The 22,335-nt window shown below is 54.0% G+C and overlaps 1 protein-coding gene across 1 annotated transcript; it reads right to left on the bottom strand.

Annotated features, from left to right (window-relative positions):
- Nucleotides 1-1,343: 1,343 nt before the first annotated feature.
- Nucleotides 1,344-22,325, bottom strand: ABCG8 (ATP binding cassette subfamily G member 8). The gene is made up of 13 exons (XM_037162075.2): nt 22,017-22,325; nt 17,674-17,775; nt 16,327-16,477; nt 11,056-11,294; nt 10,463-10,595; nt 10,081-10,350; nt 7,503-7,665; nt 7,330-7,413; nt 6,237-6,436; nt 5,735-5,811; nt 4,777-5,044; nt 3,732-3,859; nt 1,344-3,646 (listed from the first exon to the last, which is right to left on the bottom strand). The coding sequence occupies exons 1-13, from the start codon at nt 22,308-22,310 to the stop codon at nt 3,509-3,511; spliced, it is 2,247 nt and encodes a 748-aa protein (XP_037017970.2). The 5' UTR covers nt 22,311-22,325; the 3' UTR covers nt 1,344-3,508.
- Nucleotides 22,326-22,335: the final 10 nt, after the last annotated feature.

The raw sequence follows: 22,335 nt of genomic DNA, 5'->3' as shown, positions 1-22,335 counted from the left end.
GCCAAATCCAGCCGCTGCCCGATTGTGCAAACAGTGTTTCGTTGGAACACAGCCACACCACCCATCCTGTACAATGTCTGGTCGCTTTGCCACCACAGAGCTGATTGAGCAGTTGCCCGCTGATTGAGACTTCATGGCCCGCAAAGCCCCAAAGGTTTGCTCTCCGACCCTCAACAGGCAGAGTTGACAGTCTGCTTCCGATAGTGACCCAAGCAGACCCCTACCCCTCGCAATGCAGGGGGGGCCGAAGTGAGCTGCATTCGTGCCTCTAGAACAGTGAGGGGCTCTCCCTGGCCTCACCTGCCCTAGGAAGCATTTTAGAAAAAACAGACCGTTGGAATCAGTCTCTGGGGGCAGGTCCACACTGGCATTTGGTAAAAGACCCAGGGTGGGCAAGCAGGGTGAAGAACCGGAATGCTCTAGGGGGAAAACCATACCCGAGAGAAATGGCTGTGGAGTGTCTCCATCTCAGCGGCCTTGGCCCTTCTCCTCGCCCCTGTGGCCCTGCACACCAGAACCCTCGCAGTTGTTATTAAAGTCCCCCGCAGTCTGAGCAGCTAGAACTGCCATCGGGACAGACAACACGTCTCAGTGGCTGTCACCCCTCTCTGCACGTCAGAATCACTGGGGAATTAAAGGGAAAACCCAATGCCCGCTTTCTCCTGCTCCCTTCTCCATTCAGGCCTAGACACCAGGCGACCAGTGCAGGTGGGGGTGGGGTGGGGTAGGCCCAGGAGGGTGAGGGAGGCATTTGTACAAAGGCAGGGACAGCTTGCTGTGGGAGATGCAGCCCGGGCCAGGTGAGGGGGTCAGCAGGCCTGTGGGTGCAGTGTAGGTGGAAAGTGGGTTACACACAGGGATGAACCCAATGAATGAAAATACTAAGGGTGATGGAAGCCAAGCCTCTCAACTGGAGGAGGGAGCTACCGCTATGAGAAGGGAGAGGACTAGCATCAACTGTGCTGCAGGATTGGAGTTTGACATGTTAATATCCCTTAGCTCCTTCCACTGATGGGCCCGGGAGGGCGACACCCCAAAGGTAATGAGCACACTCTCACTCAGATCGTGGCCTTCGAACGCCGTTTTCCACGGAAAGGAACCCATGTTCTTTAGGGCAGCGCCTGCTCCCTGGACCGGGTGGGAAGGTCCTAGATGAGCCTGAAACACTTCGTTGTGAAAGAAAATGTTCGAAGAGGGACGGAGACGTGTCCGGAGGATGCAGAAGCCAGCTTGAAAGGGCTCTCGTGGCCAAATCAGGGACAATTTGAGCATCGAAATTAATAACGAGTGTAAAGGAGTATAACGCAATGAATAAAATAGGAAACCACGAGTTCGTATTGATAAATTTAAAAATGAATAAATGAGACGTTTAATGAGGAATGGAAAATTTACATAGTTTCAAAGTGCTTACCTAGAAACGACTTATTTATTACAGAAGCAGGGCAAGCAGCGAGTTTTCTGTGGGGAAGCCAGGCACACCCCTTTCGTCCTGTGATCAAAGCGAACATCATAACAAAGGGACAAACCGCAGTCACCTGCCAGGAAGCGGTGCTGAGGTATACCTGCCAAAGGGGCATGGCCTCAGCTTAAACACCAAAATACACCAGATAAATCCGAATCCAGAGCCAAGGCCAGGAAAGTTAAGGAAAGCTGAGGGGTGTGGTAAACTGAAGGAGACCACAGAGAACTGTCCACTAGCTGGACACTCGATCCTGAGCTGGACCCTTGGCTGTGAAGGACATTGCCAGGGCAGCCTGTGAACCTCGAGTCGGGTCTGCCCTTCGGATGGTGGCGACTACGGAGCAATGATGTGAATGTCCGGAGTCTGACGGTTGTACCGTGTAAGAGCGCAGCTCTTCCCATTCAGATCACCCAGGGATCTTCCTAAGATGCAGATTCTGGTTCAGAGGGCCTGGGCGGGGCCCGAGGCTCCGTCTGCCTAATCAGTGCTCAGGCAAGGCCCCTGCTGCTGGCGGGGGGAACCGAGGTGAACAGTTTTGTCTCCAATACACCCACCTCACCCCCTTTTTTGGTTGCAGACACTGGCTTTCCTTTCGGAACGATGCCCTCCCTGCTCTCCGAGCTCCTGTGTTGGGTCACATGGTCCTCAATGCTGAGACATGAAGCATGTGAGAGCCCAGGGCTGGTCCTAAGACCCAGCCAGGGCCAGTGAGATGCAACCCTAAGAGACCTGGCTGAGCTGACATAGCCTCTATGAAACTCTTCACCTTCCGGAACCTTCTTAGGATTCCAAGCCTTTCTGTGGCTCATGCCTTGCCTTCTAACCTGTAAAAGGCTTTTCAGACACCCACAGTACTCCACCACATAGCAGCTGTGTGACCTTACTTAGCATACTAAACTTGTCTGTGCCTCGGTTTCCTCATCTATAAAAATGGGATACCACCCACCCCACCACAAAGTTTACTTTGAGAAGTGAATGTCATCGACATGAAGTGTTTTGTTTTGTACCTGGCTCAGAGTAGGTACTCAATAAATTTTCCATTGTTCAGTTTGGCTTTTGGAGCCCATGGCCCCACAGGAAGAGAAGGGTAGCAACTCACTGGTAGGTTTCAGGTCCTTTCCGTACTGAGAGTGGCTCGTTGCTGAGTTTGGGGACTCTGGAGGAGGAGGCTAATATTCTACTAGCTGTTATGTTTTCGATTCCTCTGAGCCCTATCGATTCTTGCACAGTTTTGAAGCAGCTCAGGTGCCCATCAGTAGATGAGTGGATAAAAAAGCTGTGGTACATTTTCACAGTGGAAATCTACTCAGCCGTAAAAAAGAAGGGACTCTTACCTTTTGTGACAGCATGGATGAACCTGGAGAGCATACGCTAAGTGAAATAAGCCAAATAGAGAAAGGAAAATACCATATGGTTTCGCTTATATATGGCACCTAATGAACACAATTAACTAATGAACAAAACAGAAAGAGACTCATAAATACAGAGAACAGACTGACAGCTGTCAGGGGAGGGGGTTGGGGAGCTGGGTGAAAAAAGGTGAGGGATTTAAGCCAACCCCCCCCGCCCCCCCAGACACAGACACCAGTGTGGTGATTACCAGAGGGACCGGGGGTGGGGGAGGGGAAGAGGGTACAGAGGGATAAATGGTAGCAGGAGACTTGGGGTGGTGAACACACAATAAAAAAAAAAGTCTTGCCTGTCCTAGTTACTTGATTCCTACCTAACTGGCTTCCATCCTGTATTGAGTTGTCTATGGAAATGTGTATCAAAAGGAAATAAATTAGCAACGTTGTAGGTGTCCCAAGTAAGGCTTTCACATTCCCAGTAATCCAGGCTCTGACCAGTGATCAGAAATCCCTTTCGACTGTCTTTATTCTACTGCCATCCTGTGGCCAACTAGTGCCACTGCAGCACTGTGGGCCGGATGTAGCTAAGCAGCTGACTCTTCTCCTTAGGCCTTGGAAGGGGCTCCGTGTGGGAAGGGGAGTGCAATGGAAGGGTCTACTCAAGCCCCCCACCAGCGGGCAGGAGGCTGGGTGTGCATCACCAGTCTCGACTTGGTTTCTGTTTGATGAGCTTTAAGCACACAAAGTACAGGGCCACGAAGCCGCCACTGATGCTGATGAGGATGAAGTAAATGGCGTAGAGCGGGTAGGAGTCCAGGTGCATCGAGCTGAGGATCTGGAGACACAGACATCAGTGAGCTCCTCAAGAAGATGCTCGGATGGATGCCATGTACGGGGAGTCCAAGGCCTCGGCTACTTACTTTGTCTCCCGGGACAGGGATGGTGAGGTTGCCGACTGCCAGGTGGTACATTTGCCCTTTAAACTGAATCTGCATCAGCCCCTCGAAACACCACCGGAGGAAGGACACGTGGGAGATCCAGGCAGGTACTGAGAACAGCAAGAGACACGTCATCCACACGGGCCCCTTGCTCCCTGAGAAGCGGCCTGGGGAGAGGGTCGTGGTAGCTGTGTCCCTGGTTAAGCGAGTCCCCTGAAGCAGCAGGGAGAGGAGGGGATCAAAGGTGAAAGGGCAGAGAGGCAGCTTGGGACAGGGACTGGGACGGGAGACTGAGGGGAAGGTGGGGCCAGGGGGTGCAGGGTCTCCCCACGTTGGTCCCTAACGACTGCAGAGAGTAAGTAATGAGGTGCCCGTCCCAGCACATGCTCGGCCCCCCAGAGCTGGTGCACTGTGGAGACTCAGCAGCCCCAAACTAGAGACTTTGCATCTGTGTCCTGACCCTGCGGAGGTGTGATGCTGAGGGGAGGAGGAGGAAGCTGAATCCTGCCTGGTGGGTCAGGAACGGACTGGCAGACAGAGGAGTGTGTGGTGTGGGAGCTTCCGAAGAGCTGGGTGAGGCAGCAGGGAGTGAGCAGCTGGCCCCCCTCCCCATGATTCACCCTTCAAAAGCTCACTCCGCACAGGTGAGGGTTGAGAGGGGCGTGGAGGGGCCAGTGTACAGAAACGAGGCTATTGCGTTGGCCCAGTATCGGGTGATAAGACCAGGGCCAGGGCATAAGGCAACGGGACATTTCAGAAAGACTTGGGAAGCAGAATGGACCTGGCTCACTGGTGGTGTGGAGGGTGAGGGACAGTCAAAAGTGACTTCCGGGTGTCAGCTGGGGTTTATCAAAAAATGCCATCCACACCCCCTTGAGGAGTTAATCTCTTGGCCCGCAGCCCAGCTGGCTGGGGCACCTGCTCCTTGAATTGGACCGAAATGGTGAGTTCTTATCTCCAGGCCAAAGCAGGCCTAAGCCACAGAAGGCCTTCAACAGCTTGACCAGGTGAGGGGAGCAAGCCTCACCTGTCCACAGGTTGTCCAAGCTTATCATGAAGCCCCCGGTCAGGTAGAAGGAGTTGTAGAGAGCGTTGCCGAAGAAAGAGGACATGTGGAAGGTGGGGAGCAGGGCGGCGGCACACAGGGCCATGATCCTGCAGCAGAAGACCACCAGCCACACCAGCAGGAAGTGCAGCAGGAAGGGCTCGGGGCTCGGCCGCAGGTTGGCCAGCCAGTAGGTGGGCATCCCGTAGATGAAGATGTAGGCACAGTGCTCCGGAAGCTCCCCAAGGATCTGCAAAGAACAGCCCTTGCAAGGATATGCAGCCAATGTTTTTGTTTGCTGCTATTCTTTATGAACAGCTAAAGAGAGCAACCCCCCCCCAGTGATGTTAACCTTCCCTCCTGGGATGCTCAGGCTGCAGCAGGTGGCGGTGGGCGCGTGGGATACTTGAGCCCAGGCTCACTGCTGGCTTCCCCCTGCGCATGCCATGTGCTCCCTCCGAAGCAGGTCAGTGCAGTTTTCCCAGCGAGTATCTGCCCCACTAACACCTGGTTTCAAGTTCCCACACCTTGGTTTCTGCCCAGGCCTCGCAGCTGTGTGGCCTTGAGATAGCCATGTAACCTCTCTGAGCCTGCACTTCCTTGCAGTGAGAATAGTAACTCCTGCCCGACCTGCTCCAGGCACGTGTTGGGACTGGAGAGGTGAAGTATGCTACAGGTTTTCCCACTTTTTCTTTTTTAGGTTTCTGCTGACCAGAAAGTGTCATTCTTAGTCCACAGTCCTGGCCTTCTGGTAAGTGTTTAGAAAAAATATATCAAGTCTCTGAAAGTGCCCTAAGGACGGTGCCATCTACAACTGGTTCAGCAAAAGGCTCCCCAGGTCAGCAAAAGGCTTCTCTAACTTCTGTACAATGTGGTGCAACTTTCTCTGCCCCCACCCTGCACTTGGGGCAGTCACTCACTCTCAGCCCCAACCAGTCACCTTGGCAAAGAAGTATGGCCCGGCGGTGTACAGCCCGTCTTCCAGTTCATAATAAAGCATTGCCCTCTCTGAGTGGCCTAAAAACGGAGTGAGAAAGTGAGGTTAATGTACAGTGTTTCTGTTTTCTAGTGCCTCTCAGTACAAATTAAAAGTAGTTATAGTCCCTGAATGTCTACTATTTTTTTAAAACTTGAGTAATAAAACTGTCCTGGTTTAGATGTTTGTGACTCTGTGACTTGTGCGCTGCTGTCAAGTATAAATCCTGCGAGGAGAGGAATGCTTACGACTCCTTGGTAATTTGCCTTCATTTGCATACTAATGTTCATGCGTGAACTTTGAAAACAATGATCTTTTAAGTCTCAATCGTGGTGACGTTATTCAGTGAATGTGTTTTTCCTGAGAACTCAGAGCCCCGCAGGTGGGCTCTGGACCGGTTCCGAGGGTGGCTGACACTGTGTGTTCTGCTGCACCAGGCGGCTCATTGGGAGCCACGGACACTCACATTTGGCGATGACGTCCAGGATCACATTGAAGGGGATGAGGGCTCCGATCATGAACAAAAGGGCCGCTGTGTCCATGAAGGAGACCTTCACAGCCCCGTGGCCGTAGTAGAGGAACCCGATGGTCAGGGACATGAGGCAGGCCTCCGCCCCATGGATGAGTAGGGTTGGGAGGTCTCGAAAGTCGTTGGAAATCTGACGGCTTAAAAAATAAAAGAAAGAGATGCCAAGGGCACAACGGACGCCTGTCTTGTGACCTCGGCCGTGCCATTCAATCTCAGTAATGTTCATTGTTCTCATCTGTGACCACTTCACAGAGCTGCTGTGAGTATCAGGCAAGCTCACTGGTGAAAGTGTTCATCTCGTGATCAATACTCAGTAAAGGGTCATGTTACTTTTCTCATCGAAGTACGTGCCCTGTGATTTTACCTAAAGAAGCCATCCCGAGGAAATGACTCATCAGGTGTGTACAGAGGGAAGGAAGGATGTACAAAGATGTAGGCTAGAGTTACTTGTAACAGCAACAGTCTGAAAGAGTCTGGCCATCAGCACGGAACCAGCGAGGGAGTCAGCAGGTAAATGAGTTGCGGCCAGGTTGGAATGCCTGGCCAGATGGGGAGTCGAGGTGCTAAGCAACCCTCCCCCCTGAAGCCCTCCAAAATGATTACGGAACAAAGAACAATATGCAAAGTATGATCCTGGAACAAAGAACAACAGGCAGAGTATAACCCCATATGTGTGCATGGAGACGCCTAGCAAGGCTCCCACCGAAACTGGCCTCTGGCTTCCTCCGAGGGCCGGTTCTCCGGTACTGTCTGAACTCTTCCTCATGACCCTTCGAGATTTCTATGATCGCCTGGCCAGTAAGGATATTCTAATTTTGTTTACAGAATAAAAGTTGCAGGGATGCTCGGTGTCACAAGGGAGGGCCAGTGCTGTCTTGGCGATGTTGGCTTTTTTTCAAATGATTTACCTCTTTAAACTCACTTCGAATTTCAGTCCCTCCTTCGAATTCACTTTAGATGGAAAGGGCTTAATTTGATACAAGACTTCCAGGGTGGAGAGAGGGTGGGTAATGAGATGGCAGACGGTTACCTGATCAGCGTGGCGAACTGCTGCACGGGGCCCGGCAGCTCCGTGGGAGTCGGGAGGGGCTCCGTCTCCCTTGGGAGGACCAGGCTGTGAGGACGGAGAGTGTGTCATGGGGGCGCGGGGGTGGCCACCTTCTGAAGGGCTCCCTCTACCCTGAGCCACCCGGCCTGCCTCACCTCTTTGAACAAGTGCCCACGCCTGGCTCCCTGGCCTCCGCTTGCCACACGAAGTCGTTGAAGTCACGTACTTTTTCCCGAAACAAGGCTGCAAGTGACTGTGCCTTCTCCGTGGTGGCCACTTCCTGCTCTCTGCTCTGCCTGTCTATGCTGGTCAGGTCCACTGTAGGCAGAGGATGTGCGGCCATGGGTGACCTGCTCCCCGCACCTGCTCCCAGGGGAGGTCAGCGCAGAGAGGGCAGAGAGGGCCGGCTCGCCCTGCGGGGCCTGGCCGCATCTCTGGGAAGCCTGCCTCAGGGCAAGGTCCCTCTGTGGGCCCAGAAAGGGCCACAGCGGAGGGCCTGTGGGTGCTGACCCCCAGGCCCACACCCAGGCTTGTGACAGGGACTTGGGGCAAAGAAGGAGGCATTGGACCTTCAGGTTCAAAGGCCATGGCACAGTTCTGCCGTGGCTCCAACTCCAGCTGTCCAAGCAGCTTGTGATGAAGACTCAGCCTCCCAGGAGGACTGGCCAGGTGAGCGGCCAGGGTGAGGCTGAGCAGTCTGGCCCCCCGGGAGTTCTAGTTCTCCCTGTAAATTAGTAATTTGGTTTTTTAAGCATCCTGACCAAAATGGGAAGAATGTTTTAGCTGGAGGTGCCAGAGTCTCACCAACCATAAATAAAATCCTCACTGTCCCCAGGGAAGGGAGCCGACATGACAAGTCGGAGAGCCAGGCCAACTGCCTCCATCAGCACATTACCCTGGGGGGATGATACCTGGGCCCCAGACCACAGGCCTCCTCTTACAGGGCCACTGCAGTGCTAGGAAGGCACCCTCCCCGTCAGAGGCAAGGCCCTCCCAGCCCAGCCCCTCCCGGGCCTCCCCCCACTTCTCCCCTGGTCTTGGTGTTGTCCCTCCATCACTCTTCTTCCCTCATCCCATTTTCTTTTTTTTAAAGATTTTTTAAAGCTTATTTTTAGAGTGAGGGGAGGGAGAAAGAGAGGGAAAGAAAGATCAATGTACGGTTGCCTCTCAAGCGCCCCCAACTGGGGACCTGGCCTGCAACCCAGGCATGTGCCCTAAATGTAAATGGAACCAGCAACCCTTTGCTTAGCAGTCCGGCGCTCAATCCACTGAGCCGCACCAGCCAGGGCTCCTCCTCCCATTTTCATGGCATCTCTCAGGGACGGATAATGTCTGGGAGGGGTCTTATAAATTGTGATGTGTCCCCTCTTTGTGCAAGGCAGGAGCTCAGAAAGCCAGATTCTCTGAGCACCACCAGGCCCTGCACGCAGAGGATGAGGGTCAACAGCTCCAGGGCTTATAGGCAAGAGCCTCCACCAAAAAAAAAAAAAAAATACAATTAAAAGTAAAGAAAAAGAAAGTTTTTCTGAGGCCTACTATAGGCATTTGACTCCTGGTAACCCCACTCTGGGGTTACTGCAGTTTCTCCTGGTGGCCAGGTTGGCAGGTGCCCTCTGACCCTTCATGTGGGAACGGCTGGCCTGAGGTGACACACTGGCCAGAGGCCAGGCTGGCACCTGTGTGCAGGGAGCAAGGGTGAGCTCAGGGTGAGTTCACACAGGTTGAGGGCTGGTGAGAGTGTGCCGTCCTCCTAGAGGAGGGTTCGAGGGTGGGTGCCGGGAGGAGAGAGCGGCAGTAGGACCTGGAGGCAGGCTGGGGGCCAGAGCACCATCTGGGAATCCCAATTCTGCACCTTATGGCTATGCAAGGGGTTTAACTCCTTGGGTTCCTGCCTTCTTGTCTGTGAGGATGCAGATGACCTTGGCCTGGCAGGGCTTCGAGGGTCAAAGGGACACCCTTTTGTGATGGGGTGCCTTTGGGTCCAGTGTCTGCCCTCAAGGAGATGGTGCCTGTCACCAAGGAGATGGTGCGAGTCCCTTGCTGCACCAGGCTCTCCGGGGAGGAAGGCTGGGGTTCCAGCTACCTACGAGAAAGGCAGCTGCTCCCCAACCCCGGGCACCTGTGCGGCCTGACCGGCAGCCACCATGCTCCTTAGAGCCAGGCTCCGGGCACCTGCTTCCAGAGCAGGCACCTGGAAAGGCAGCTGTGCCCACAGGAAAAAGGACAGGTCCACCTTTCCCCTGAGGGCCAAATGCTGAGAGCTCAGGCCCACAAGCAGAAAGGCATCTCTGGTGCTGATGGAGCAATTTTTCTGTCTAGAGATTCACTAGCCGAGGCCACCACAAAGGCCCTGAGCTGGCCTGCACCCTGGGCCCTCTGCCACGGTGCCTCGGGGCTCCCTGTCTCTGTGGGTGCAGGTTTAAGGTTTTTCTGGAGGCCTCCCAATCTCAATTATCCTGTTTCTCTATAGAGTCTAAATAAAAAACACAATTCTGGAAACTGATCCAAACTCTCTTGGGTCGTTACGTCCCCTCCAGCTTGGAGCATCCCAGTGTCTTATCTATTGTGCACATGAGGTGGGCTATGCCAGAAGCTGCTTTTTTCATCTCCAGCATTTGATGCTTGGCAAGCTGACCCAGTCGGCCCACCCCCATCCTCAGTCCCGCTCTCCTGAGTCTTTCCACCAAGCCCTGGGGAGCCCCGTGCACCGGGCCACAGGCCCAGCTGGCTCACCGTAGAAGTCGGCAGGGTTGCTATAGCGAGGACAGGGGTAGCCAACTGCCGTGAAATACTGGACCATGTGCTGGGCTGCCCCCAAGTAGATGGTGATGCCAGACGCCATCAGAAGGACCAAGTCGAACAGCCTAAAGATGTCTGACCGAGGCTGGTGGAGGGAGATGAGCACCAGCCGGTTGCCTTTGGCCAGCCTGGACAGGGTTTTCACCAGGTTGTGGGCTGTGAAGCTGTCGAGCCCAGAGGTGGGTTCATCCAGAATGAGGATTCCTTCCCAATAGAGAGAAGAGCCTGATAAGTCGGCAGGTCTCTGGATGGACCCGGCCAAGCCAGGTGGGTGACACGGGCCCCCTCATGCCCGCCCGGCACCTGCCACCCTCACCTGGGTTCCACAGAAGCTGCACCCCAATGCTGACTCTCCGCCGCTCGCCCCCGGACACCCCCCGCACATAGGTGTTCCCCACGCGAGTGTTGGCGCACTGCCGCAGCCTCAGCTCCGCGATCACATCGTCCACCTGAGGACGAGAGGAGTCAGGGCTTCCGCGTCCACCTCCGTGGGCTTCCCTGACACATTTTGCCCCAGAGTATAAAACAGCTGCTCCTCTGGACGGGTGTAAAGCTCCAGCCTTCATTCCCCTGGTTCACGCCTTGTTCCTTGATCTGCCCACACAGCCTGAGCAGTTGCCATGGATCACACGTGTGTTGGGAACGTGGCCTTGTCTCAGGACAAGACAGGTGGGCTCCCTGCTCACACGAAGGACCACAACGCAGGTGAACAAACACTAATCAGGCATTTGTCGCCTGCTGTGAAGGGCACCAACTGGCCCAAGGGCCACGGGGCTTCAAAGGACAACTGAAGGGCCGGGCTGCACATGGGGTGGGTTTTTCCAGGTGGAGGGTGGTGAGCTGGGGCCTGAGTCAGGGAGGGCGGGGAAGGAGGTGACGACTTTGGGGGTCACCGGGGTCAGTTATTACCCTTTTGTTGCGCTGGGCCTGGGAGAAGGCTCTGGGCAGGCGCAGCTGGGCCACGAAGGCCAAGGTCTCGCGGACGGTCAGGTTGGGGAGCAGCCGGTCCTGCTGGCGCACGTGGGCCACGTACTTCCTCACCAGCTGCGGCGTGCTGGGCTGCCCGTTGATCCTGATGTGGCCTGACTTCACTTTGCTGCCATGGCCTCGTCCCGTGATCACGTCCAGCAAAGAGGCTCTCCCGCAGCCTGTGAAGCCACCAGAGACATCCTAAGATCCGGGGTCCTGAGGGGCCAGCCTGGACGCTGCTGCTGCCTGCACAGTCTCTGGCTACACTGGGTTGCTCTGTCTTTGTAGAAGCGACCTGCCCTAGGGAAGCAGCACAGCACTCAGCCCTGGGTGGGGCGGCCCCAGCAGCTGGGGCTTCGGGCCTGGGCCCACAGCCAGGCAGAGCGCCCTCGGGGCGCTGGCAGCTCATTGGTGCTGGTGGTGGAGGCAGGGGTGGAGGCCAGGTCCGCCACTGGGAGAAGGATGGCCTGTCTGTGCCTGCAGGGCCTATCCCCTCCCTCAAAAGCAAGGCTGGTGTTAACTGCCCTGTGAAGTGTCACTACTTTGGGCCGACAGACATGCCAGCAGTGTCACCATTCAAGCTGACTTTGTGGGAAGGACTGATTTGGAGAAGGAACAGGGCGTCTTTTAAAAATGCAAAAGTCCAGACTTCTGGCCAAGATGGAGGCATAGGTGGAAATACTGTGCCTCCTCACACAACCAAATTTAAGGACAATGAAGATTTAGAAACAAAAACACAACCAAAACAGACAGAAAAGTGAATTGTACCGAAGTCTGACAACTATGAACCATTCATCCAGACCGATAAGAGGGGTGGAGTCAGAGGCGGTGCAGAGGGGTCCCAGCAGGAGGAGGTGGTCCTTGGCCACCCAGGTGGGTGTGGGATGAACACCCAGTAAGGCTCGAAAGGCAGCTAGCTGGCTGACCATGGACACACATTTGCGTGCAGAGAAACCAGGCAAGTTTAAAAACAGTGAGACACACAGCACAACCCAGGGCCCCAGCAATGGGAAATAAAGCCTAAAAGCACTAATTGGAAAAACTTTTGGGGGTCGAGGTGCTGGCAGAGACTCTCAGCCTCACAGGAGAGTTCGTTGGAGAGACCCACAAGGTCCTAAAACGTGCACAAGCCCACACACCCGGGAACCAGCACCAGAAGGGCCCAATTTGCTTATGGGAAGCGGCAGAGGGGACAGAAGTCTGAGAGAGAGAGTGGAGCAAGGACCATTGTCCCCTCTCTGACCCCGCCTCCACATACAGCATCACAACCCAGGGACATGGGTTGACCCGCTCTGGTGAACACCTAAGGCTCCGCCCCTCATACGTAACAGGCGCCAACAGACAAAAACATTATGGCTCAAGCAGAACAGCTCAAAGCCCCAGAGCCAATACTTCTAAGCAACCAAGAGATAGCCAACCTATCAGATGCACAGTTCAAAACACTGGTGATCAGGATGCTCGCAGAACTGGTTGGTTTTAGTCACAAATTTAGATGAAAAAATGAAGGCTACACTAAGTGAAATGAAGCAAAATGCACAGGGAACCAATAGTGATGAAAAAAAATCTAGGACTAAAATCAATGGAGTGGACCAGAAGGAAGAAAGAAACAATCAAACAGAAAAGAATGAAACAAGAATTCAAAAAAATGAGGAGAGGCTTAGGAACTTCCAGGATATCTTTAAACGTTCCAACATCCGAATTATAGGGGCACCAGAAGGGGAAGAGGGAGAGTGACAAGTGGGAAACTTAGTTGAACAAATAATAAAGGAGAACTTCCTCAATATGGCACAGGCAATAGACTTTCAGGAAATCCAGGAAGCTCAGAGAGTCCCAAAGTAGGTGGACCCAAAGAGGAACACACCAAGGCACATCATAATTACATTAGCCAAGATGTAATTCTAGAAGCAGCAAGAGATAAGCGGACAGTCACCTACAAAGGAGTTCCCATCAGACTGTCAGCGGATTTCTCAAAAGAGACCTTACAGGCAAGAAGGGGCTGGAAAGAAGTATTCCAAGTCATGAAATCCAAAGACCCACAACCAAGATTGCTCTATCCAACAAAGCTTTCATTTAGAATGGAAGGGCAGATAAAGTGCTTCTCAGATAAGTTCAAGTTCAAGGAGTTCATCATCGCCAAGCCATTATTATATGAAATGTTAAAGAGACTTATCTAAGAAAAAGAAGATAAAAAAGATGAACAGTGAAAGGACAGCATGCTCACAATTATTAACAACCACACCTAAAACAAAAGCAAACTAAGAGGACAGCTGGATCAGGAGAGGAACCATAGAAATGGAGATCACATGGAGGGTTAGCAACTGGGGAGTGGGAGGAGGAGGAGGAGGAGGAGGGAGAAGGTACAGAGAATAAGTAGCAGAGACGGTAGGTAGAAAATAGGGGGGAGGGTGAGAATAGTATGGGAAATATAGAATCTAAAGAACTTGAGACACGTGGACATAAACTGAAGGGGGGAATGAGGGGCAGGGGGTGTTCAGGGTAGAGGGGAATGGAGCGAGGGGAATGGGACAGCCATAATGTCATAATCAATAAAATATATTTTTTTTAAATGCAAAAGTCCATCTATTTTCAGAAATAAGGGAGGAAAAAAAGAGAAGTAACAGATGTGGAAATGTTTTTAAAAACGACGGGGCAGGTGAGTACACTGAGTTCTGAGTTCCTCCCCACCTTTTACGTGCCCTTATTTTATCAATAACATTTGTTACTCTCTCTAAAAAGGGGGGAGTTGTCCATGGTGCATAAATTAACAGCATCTTCTTCTGAATGACACAGCAATAGCTATTGATCTGGGAAGGGTGTGTCACTTCCTGCTGGATTCTCGAAGGCTTCTGAGGAGGCTCTGGGACAGCGTGGGGCTGTGAAAGAGAATGGCCCTGGGCCCCTTGCGAACAGGCTGGGAGGTGCTCCGACGCCTTTCCCCAGGTAGTGTCTCGGTTTCCATACTCTAAATTCATTTCAGAGAGCAAATTTGCCAAGTTGTTCCCAAGCCAGGAAAGTGCCTGCGTACATCATGGAGCAACTCTGTGCCACAAGCCACATGCCTCCTGCAGGCACCCCCACGGCCCCTGTGCAAAAGACAAGCATCGAGAAGCTTCCCCAGGGATGCGTCTGCAGAAGAAAGGGACCTTCCCAGTGCCTCCTGGGTGCACCTCCGTCAAGATCCCTGAGAACTAGGGGTCTTGTGATGTGTTCCTTCTTTGTGCAAGGCTCAGAAAGCCAGATTCTCTGGGCACTGCCAGGCCCTGCACCCCAGATGGTGAGGGTCACCTGCTCCAGGGCTTATAGGCAAGAGCCTCCACTAAAAAATAAAAGTAAAAGTAAAGAAAAGGAAAGTTTTTCTCAGGTCTGTTATAGGCATTTGACTCCTGGTAACCCCACTCTGGGGTTACTGCAGTTTCTCGCGGTGGCCAGGTTGGCAGGTGCCCTCTGACCCCTCATGTGGGAACTTAAATGGAGCAAAATACCAGGAGAGAAGCCAGAGAGGCGGGCCCTGACCCGGTGCTCTGCTCAGCTTTGACGTCAGCTCCAGTCTCTGGGAGCATGGGGGGTGTTGGGCAACATTCACAGGGACTGTGGGACTCCCACCCAGGAAGGGGAAAGGTCGCGTTTCCTAAATGAGACTTTAGGAGAGGGGTAGGTGGAAACCTCAGGAGTCAGGAGAAAACACCCGGGACTCAGGACCCTCATGAAATGGCTGGAATCTGACTGGAGAACACCCGCGAGCTGCTGCTTCAGTGGGTGTAGCTCAAATGCCTGAGGACGTTTGATTTTATTTTTTTAGCATTATGACCAGAATTTTGTGTGTGTGAGAAAGGAGTGACAGTCACAGGAAGTACTATGGAAAAACCTTTCTGGGAAATCATCTTAATAATTTCAGCCAAGTAAACCTGAAGCTAAACACACGGAGAGCCAAGGGTCAGAGGACCCAGAGGCTGCACGGGCCACCTCCCCAGAGCCTTTCCTAAGCGGCACACCAGGGGGCTGACAGCGACCGGGCTGTGCAGGGTGCGGGGGGGGGGGGCAGGGAGTGAACCACAATGGCACTCAGGCTGTGTGGAAGCACCGGGCAAGGCCCCCTCTGTCTCCTAGATTCTTAGTTCATGAAGACAAAGCAGATAAGCAGATAAGACAAGAAAAGTCACAAGGAGTTAGAAATAGAAATAAACCTGGCTTCTGAAGTAGCAACTTTTTCTTGTTTGGATCAGAATTGCAGGGACAGGGCCATGAAGGTGGGACTTGGCGTGTGAGGCTGTGCCAGTTACAAAGTGCATTCGCACACAGCTGATCTTTGGTTAGACAATAAACAGAACTTCCCTATGGGAAGACCATAAAAATCTGGAGCAGATATCCAAAAAGTGGACTGATCTGGAAATGATTCATTAAAGGGCTAAAGTGCTGTCCGTCACACTGCTGGAGGCAAAAACGCCTCACTCTGAGATCACAGTCAGGAGACCAGAGTTCCAGCTCCAGGTCTGCCTGAAACGGACGAGCTCAGGCTGTGTGTGTGTCTGCGTGTGCGTGCACACGTGTGTGTAGGGGCCGGGGGAAGACACTCTAGAAATACAGAGGGCTAGGTAATTTAAAACCCTCCTCTGGGGTTGCCTCCACACAAGTAAGGAGAGGAGAGCCACAGGACTAACTCTGCGCCCCACGCCCCTGCAGCCCCGGCGTTCTGCATTTCCAAGTCTGGCCTGCGGACGTGGCTGCTGGAGGCCCTCTCAGGACCCCTGCTTGTGTGCGTGGTGAGAGGCCGCGCTCATACTCGGAGGGGCTGTGTCTACTTGCTGTCTGACCCTGCGAATCCGGGAATCTGACTGTGGGGAACCATGAACACTATGGTGGCAGAGGAGTCCCCTGAAAATATCGTTCCATTCCGAAGCTGCCTGCTGATGCTCCCTGTGGAGCATGTGGGAAGGTTTCTGCCTTGTCTCCACACAGGCGTCACAGGCAGGACCTCTGGCTGCGGCTGCAAGGGGCATGCCCCTCCTTCCTCTCCAGCAAGTCTCAGTGACCCCCTGAGAGCTGGTCGATGGAGGAGCAGAGAACCCAGCCAGGTGTGTCTGACCCAGAACCTGTGTTCTCAGATGCTCTGCCAGAGTACTGCACTGGTCAGTGAAGGGTTCTATGAGAAGCCCCCATTCGTTTGAGGGCCATTCTGCGTCCCACTGCCCCACTCTCTGCGCCCAGCGGTACCTGAGCTCCCTATGATGGCCAGCATCTGCCCACTCCTCACTTTGAAGCTCAGGTTCTGGATACCCTGCTCACACGAGTCCTTGTGAGATGTCCAAGGCATCCTGAACTGAGCCAGCCGCTCAAACCAAGGCACCTGGGAGGCCGCGTCCACCTGTGGGGAGACATCAGACGGCTCCTCAGAGAGCTGAATGGCTCAGGAGCTCCAGCAGCTTCTGCGCAGCTCGCTACAGCAGGCAGCCCTGCCGACACGCCACGGGCCCCCGGGGCTCCCAGACTCAGAGGCTGGAGCCCCCCCATGCCAAGAACCTGAAGCTGCCATTTCCAAGCCTTCCTGAAGATAACATGTGGAAAACACGTGTAATGGCAGAACAGGGAAAAAAAATACAACTTGAAGTAAAATGATGCTGCCTTACTCAATAATAATTGTAATGCACTAATGATGTACCGAATGTTGACTATGCCCAGGGCACTGCGGTAAAGCCGTTTCTATGTGTTATCTCGATCTCCTTTGCAAACGTGTTACAGAGGCGCGGTTATAATCCCGGCTCTACAGATAAAGCTCGGGGCAGTTGAGGGGCTTGCTGGGGGTCACGTGGCAGCGAGTGGCAGCACAAAGGTTGTGGCCTGACTCGTTGGCTTGTCCCACTCGCCTCCACAGGGAGCCAGCACTGGGCCTCAGAGGTTCACCACCCCAGGCCTCAGCATATGCCACCTGGGCCACCTGGGTTTGCCCCTGGGGAGGCGTGGGAAAGGGGGGTCTTCGGATCTGGCTGGGGCAGGGGTTGTCCCTGACAGTCCCTGAAAGGCCCTCGCACCCTGAATGTTTTTATAAGCTCCACTGACAGAACATTTTACCAAAAAAAGGTACACAGATGAAAACTATCTACATAAAGTCCATGGCTTGGTCCATAGGGCGGTGCCACTGTTGCCATCTTTGCTTGGATAACCGTGCTACGGGGAAGCAGGATGATGCGTCAGGGGAGTGGGACAAAGAGTAATGGGAACTCTGGGGAAATTTGGGCTATTTTTGCAACTTTTTCAAAAGTCTACAATTATTTCAAAATATAAAATTAAAAAAGAGTTTTTGAGATTTTCCCCCCATTGGGTCACACGGTTTGCTTCAGGGTTTATTCAGCCAAGGCCTCATTCTCTGTTTATGCCCCCAAACCTCCCTCTCTAGAAAGTGCAGCCGAAGTGCAGGCTCCGCTGTCCTTGGACCCGTCACCCAGGGCAGCAGCTCGGACCTGGCTCCGTCTTTGGGAGCAGATGCCCCCGCCCCTCACGCTTAGGGGACTGTTTGGCCTTCCCTGCCCACTCTTCCCACCTCGTTCTGAGGGGTGCCTCTACCTGGTAGCTGAGGCCTTGGACTTCCAAGGTGTTGGACTGGCCACTGTAGGTGAAGTACAGGCTGTTGTCACTTTCAGAGGAGAACAAGCTGTCCTGGAGGCCCTGCAGGGAGGCAGGACGAGGTGAGGGGCTCCTTCAGGAGCTGCGCAGGGACACAGGATAAAGCGGAGGGGAGCCCTGACAGGCCAGAGCAAAAGCTGGCCTGGCGGAGATCCAGAATTGGCAAGACACGGGTTTGGGGAAGTGGGGTTCCCAAGAAAATAGGAACCTCGATGGGGGCTCACCTACTCTTGCCTGCAGAGAGAGTTTTCGGACTTGCCCCCGGAGTATGGCTCTGGCCCCTGAGAACCTCCGCTGCAGGCGGGTGGAACGTGAACAAGATGGACAGCCCAGGATGGACAGCCCAGGATGGACACGACGCAGTCTTGGGGCCGGAGGGGCCCCCCGAGCCTCTGCACTCTGGGAAGGACCTGAGCTGGGGACCGCCCTCTAACTGCTCTTCCCTGAACCTGACTCAGTAGCTCCCTCCTGCCAAACAGACCTCACACGCACAGCGAGTGAGAGGACAGCATCCTGCCACTGTTACCGCTGGGGGGGACAGGCACCGAACAATTCAATGTTTTGTAGTATCAGCGGATACCCTGGCACGGTATTAACCATCTGCAGTTCTGAATTCCTTCTGTTTTATCAATTCAATCATGTAATGGAGGCCCCCCCTCCCCCCAAAAAACCATGTCTAGTAAAAGTTTCTGTTTCTGAATGAACTCAAATTTTCCTCCATTTCTGTAGTGCAGGGGAAAGTGTGTGTTTGAGAATGAACTCCTGTTGACTCCGGTCTTCTTCCCTCAGACACCCGTCCCTTCCATCCGTCGAGCGGCCGGAGCGGCCGGCGAACACTCACTGGGGCCCACGTGGCACTTCAGGCACGGCCGCGGGGCGAAGAGCCTTGGGAGGCTTAGATGCCAGTGGATGAGACCGGTGATGAGGGTGGAGCCCTGCGGGCCAGGCGTCGAGGCACCCAACCCGGGTGCATTTTCACTGTGTATACCATGTGCTGTAGGTGAAAACTTTGTGATTCATGAGAAAACAATGCCCGACAGTCCTTGTCAGAGCCTCCCTGCAGTGGCGGAGGCGAGAGGTCCTCGGGAAGGACCCTGCAGAGGACGTGAATACAGGTGACAGTCAGTGGCAGGCCCACTGTGGGCAGTCCCCAGATTTCTGGAGGACTATGGGAACAGCAGACTGTAGCTACTTACCTTGTTTAAAGTTAGAACTATTACCATAAAGATCTTACAGGATATAGAAGACTGTGGGAGAGATGAACAGCTAATTTGGCAGAAGCAGGAGCAATACATAGGGATGGGGGTACAGGGGTGGGGGTCGGGCTTCGGAGCTTTTGATAAGTGGCAGTGAGTACATGAGGGTTCACTATTCTTTAAACTGAGCTGCCTGAAATATTTCAAAATATGTTTTCAAACTGAGAGAGCTGGCCAGTGAGTAGAACTCCAGATTTCTACAACCCCCAGCTGCTAACGCCTCCCAGGCAGAAGCCAGATGTGGGGGTGGGGGAAGGGTGGGGGGTCGGCCCCCTCGGAGGTGGGCAGGGAAGCTCCTGAGAAGGTGAAGAGCAGATCGGAAAGCTGCTGGATTCCAACAGGGCTGTGGCCCTGACCCCCTCTCACCACCTCCGCCACCAGCATTCACACGGCCTAGTCTTACCTCTCCGTTTCGTTACATTATGAGAAATTCTATCAATTGCTAATATGTATCCTGTTTGTCTGTTTGTAAACAGCAAGTGTCTGCCGAAGGATCTCAACCAATACGGATAAGACACGAGTTAGCTCAGAGATTGCGTCTGGTCTGCGGATTGCACCTGGCCCTCCCAGGTTAGATTCCAGGGCTGCTGAGAAAGGCCAGGTTGGACATTTTGGAATCTGGAGCAGTATGTGGTGGGGGGGGATCTCAAGCCTGGGGTTCCCCTTTCCAGGCAGGTAGGTGCTCCGAGGACGAGGAGGGTGCTGGGGCCCAGAGGAGAGAGGCAGCAGGATAGACAGACGGGTAAACAGCAGCAGTGTGGTGTGGGTGCCCTGCCCTCGGCTTGCCCTGCCCCTGCACCAGGACAGGCGGGGGCAGCCCGGGCCTGGCCACCATCGAGGGACTGTGCCTTCGGGAGCAATGCAGGCAGCTCAACTTCCAGGAAAAAAGAGAATGTATGGCCTCTGTGCAATTTTGAAATATTTTCGTTGGCTTCCAGGAAGGATTTGTTAGACTCTTCCTGAGGTTTTGACAAACTCTCTGTATTTTTCAAATACTTAAATATCTATTCAGATGACATCTTAATCAGTATGACTGTCAGAACATCACTTGGATTTCTGACAGGTGACACCCAAAAAAGCAAAAGCGGGTTTATTTGTAGATAACCAGCTCAGCTCCTGCTGGGCTACACTGTAATTTCTCCTTCTATTAACTTCTGATCAAGTTCCTGAGTCAGATGCATAGGGAGGAAGGAACCAGGGAGCACAGGGCACACGGTCCTTGTCCCAAGACCAGGAGCCCCTGCCTTGGGCCCGCAGAGACGAGGTGATGGCCCGGCGCCTGGGGAACTGCTCAAGGCTGGCCCTGGGCTGAGGGGCGGAGCCCGGCCTTTTGACAAACATCCAGATTGGATCTCATCCAGATTGGAGCTCTGCCCGGAGGCCTTGGCCCCTCTCATCCTCCCCTGGTCATGACCCTGCCCATGGACTGAGGAGTCTGCGGGCAAAGGCCACTGCCACTCCAGAAACCCAGAACCCCAAATTCCCTGTGCTAATGACCCCACCCTCAGGGCCACGGGAGCCTTGTCCCGGGCCCGTCCTCCCACACTGCCTGACTGGGCTCCCCAGGCCAGAGGGGCATTTGTGCAGAGTGTGCGTGGAATGTGGGTGGGCAGGAGGGGGGTGTGAGGTCGTGTGTGAGTGGGGGCTGGACGCGGACGGGGCACAGGCTGTGGTAGAGGCTGAAGGCTGCTTTGCCCATGCCAGCACATGCTAGTTGTCCCTCCAAGAAGGCTTAGAATTTTTATTTTACTTTATTGATTGACTTCTGGAGAGAGAGAGACAATGATTTGTTTTGCCACTTATTGATGCATTCATTGGTTGATTCCTATAAGTGCCCTGACCAGGGATTTACCTGCAACCTTGGTGTGTGGGGACAACACTCCAACCAGCTGAGCTGCCCAGCCAGGGCCAAAGTCCCAGAATTCTTGAATTTGCACTTGGCATTCCAGATCGGGGGAAGGGCATACGAAGGTAAGAGGATAGAAACTATTTTTAATGAACGGTTCTTAGCGTGATGAATGACTTAAATATCTACGTATATACGATGCATAGCCCTCATCATCTCATCCTCTTGGCACCTTAAGTAATAGAATCAGAAGAAAGTGAACTGGAAATAGGAACAGCCTCCCTGAATGTCGGCGCCAGGCAGTTCTCTGCCTCCCAAGCCACGAGCTCCAGACCTTCCAGGCAGAAAGTTAGCTACCCCTGAGATCATATCCTGTGCAGGCTGTGAGCACTGCGGGCTGGGCTCCGGGGAGTCACTTTTTAGGGGGGACTGGCCCCATGGGGTGCTAGGTTCCTCGGGCCTGGCTGAAGTCAGCAACTCAAGGCCAGCCCAGGGAACTTACAGCCTGCCCCGTTGTGGGGTCCCTGTCTCTGCCCCTCTTCCCCAGAGCAGGCCAGGATAGAAGGGTAGGGCGGGGTGAGGCAAAGGTGGAGGGTGGGGATCTGTTGTCTTTCAAACTTCCCACCTGGCCTCCCACTGCAGACCCCACCCACAACCCAACTTTGGTCCAAGGCCAGAAACCTTGGACCCCAACCTCTTGGCTCTTGGCTGGCACCTGTTTCCTAGGCGCTGTCTGGAATTTCTGCCTGCTGTAGTGATATTTTGAACAGAAATTTCAGTATTTGTGTAAATGCCACCTGCCCTCCTATCTCACTGGTTGACTGTCACTGGCCTTCTGAGCTCCACAGCCACACGGACAAAGGAGACCCTCAGCGTCCTGGCGTGTGTGAGCACACTTCTGTGGTGGAGTCGTACGTGTAAAAGCTGGGGCCACCCAAGGTGCCAGCAAGAATGATCATTTCCCTGTCGGTGCAGACCTCAGGGCGGGAAGTGACCTCGGAGGCCCCCACCAGGAGTCTCAGGGACCCCTGGATCACCCCCACCCCAGCCCTTCGGTGCCCAGGAAATGAGTCCTGCTACCCATGGTCCCGGGACTCAGGTGGGACAGGGCTTCCTGAGGGAGGGAAGTGAGGTCCGACTCACCCCACCCACCAGGACCGAGGTGACCCCCCAGCACTCACCGAGGCATCTTGGGGAGCAGCCCTGACCCCAAGCCCCGTGTCCTCCGGGGCCATCTCAGCCATGGGGCCCAGCAGCATCCGCGCCCCTCGCTGCCAATTCTCTTGGACCTTAGCTGTCTCCTGCCAGTGCCAGTGTTTTCTCTCTGTCCCAGAGCTGAGCAGCCTCTGGTCCTCGTTTGGCGAGCCACCGTCTGTCCCCCAGCATTCCTCTCTGGCAAACGCTCCCACAAACACGGGGGGTGTGTTCTGCCCGCTGCCGTGTGTTCGGGCTAAAGGTACATCAGATAATGGCATCTGCAGCCAAGCCCCGTGCTGACGC

This window comes from Artibeus jamaicensis, unplaced genomic scaffold (genome assembly GCF_021234435.1).
Source record: "Artibeus jamaicensis isolate MK-2021 breed Jamaican fruit bat unplaced genomic scaffold, CSHL_Jam_final contig_465, whole genome shotgun sequence".
In the NCBI taxonomy this organism is placed as follows: domain Eukaryota; kingdom Metazoa; phylum Chordata; class Mammalia; order Chiroptera; family Phyllostomidae; genus Artibeus; species Artibeus jamaicensis.
This window is presented reverse-complemented; position numbering and strand designations above follow the sequence as displayed.

Bases quoted from the DNA above. Each gene is read 5' to 3' on its own strand.
- ABCG8 (XM_037162075.2), bottom strand. From the start codon at position 22,310: ATGCCATTATCTGATGTACCTTTAGCCCGAACACACGGCAGCGGGCAG. The intron at 10,351-10,462 runs GTGAGGGTGGCA...TCTATTGGGAAG, and splicing joins GCAGCTTCTGTGGAACCCAG to GAATCCTCATTCTGGATGAA. The intron at 7,666-10,080 runs GTGAGCCAGCTG...CTCTGCCTACAG, and splicing joins CAACCCTGCCGACTTCTACG to TGGACCTGACCAGCATAGAC.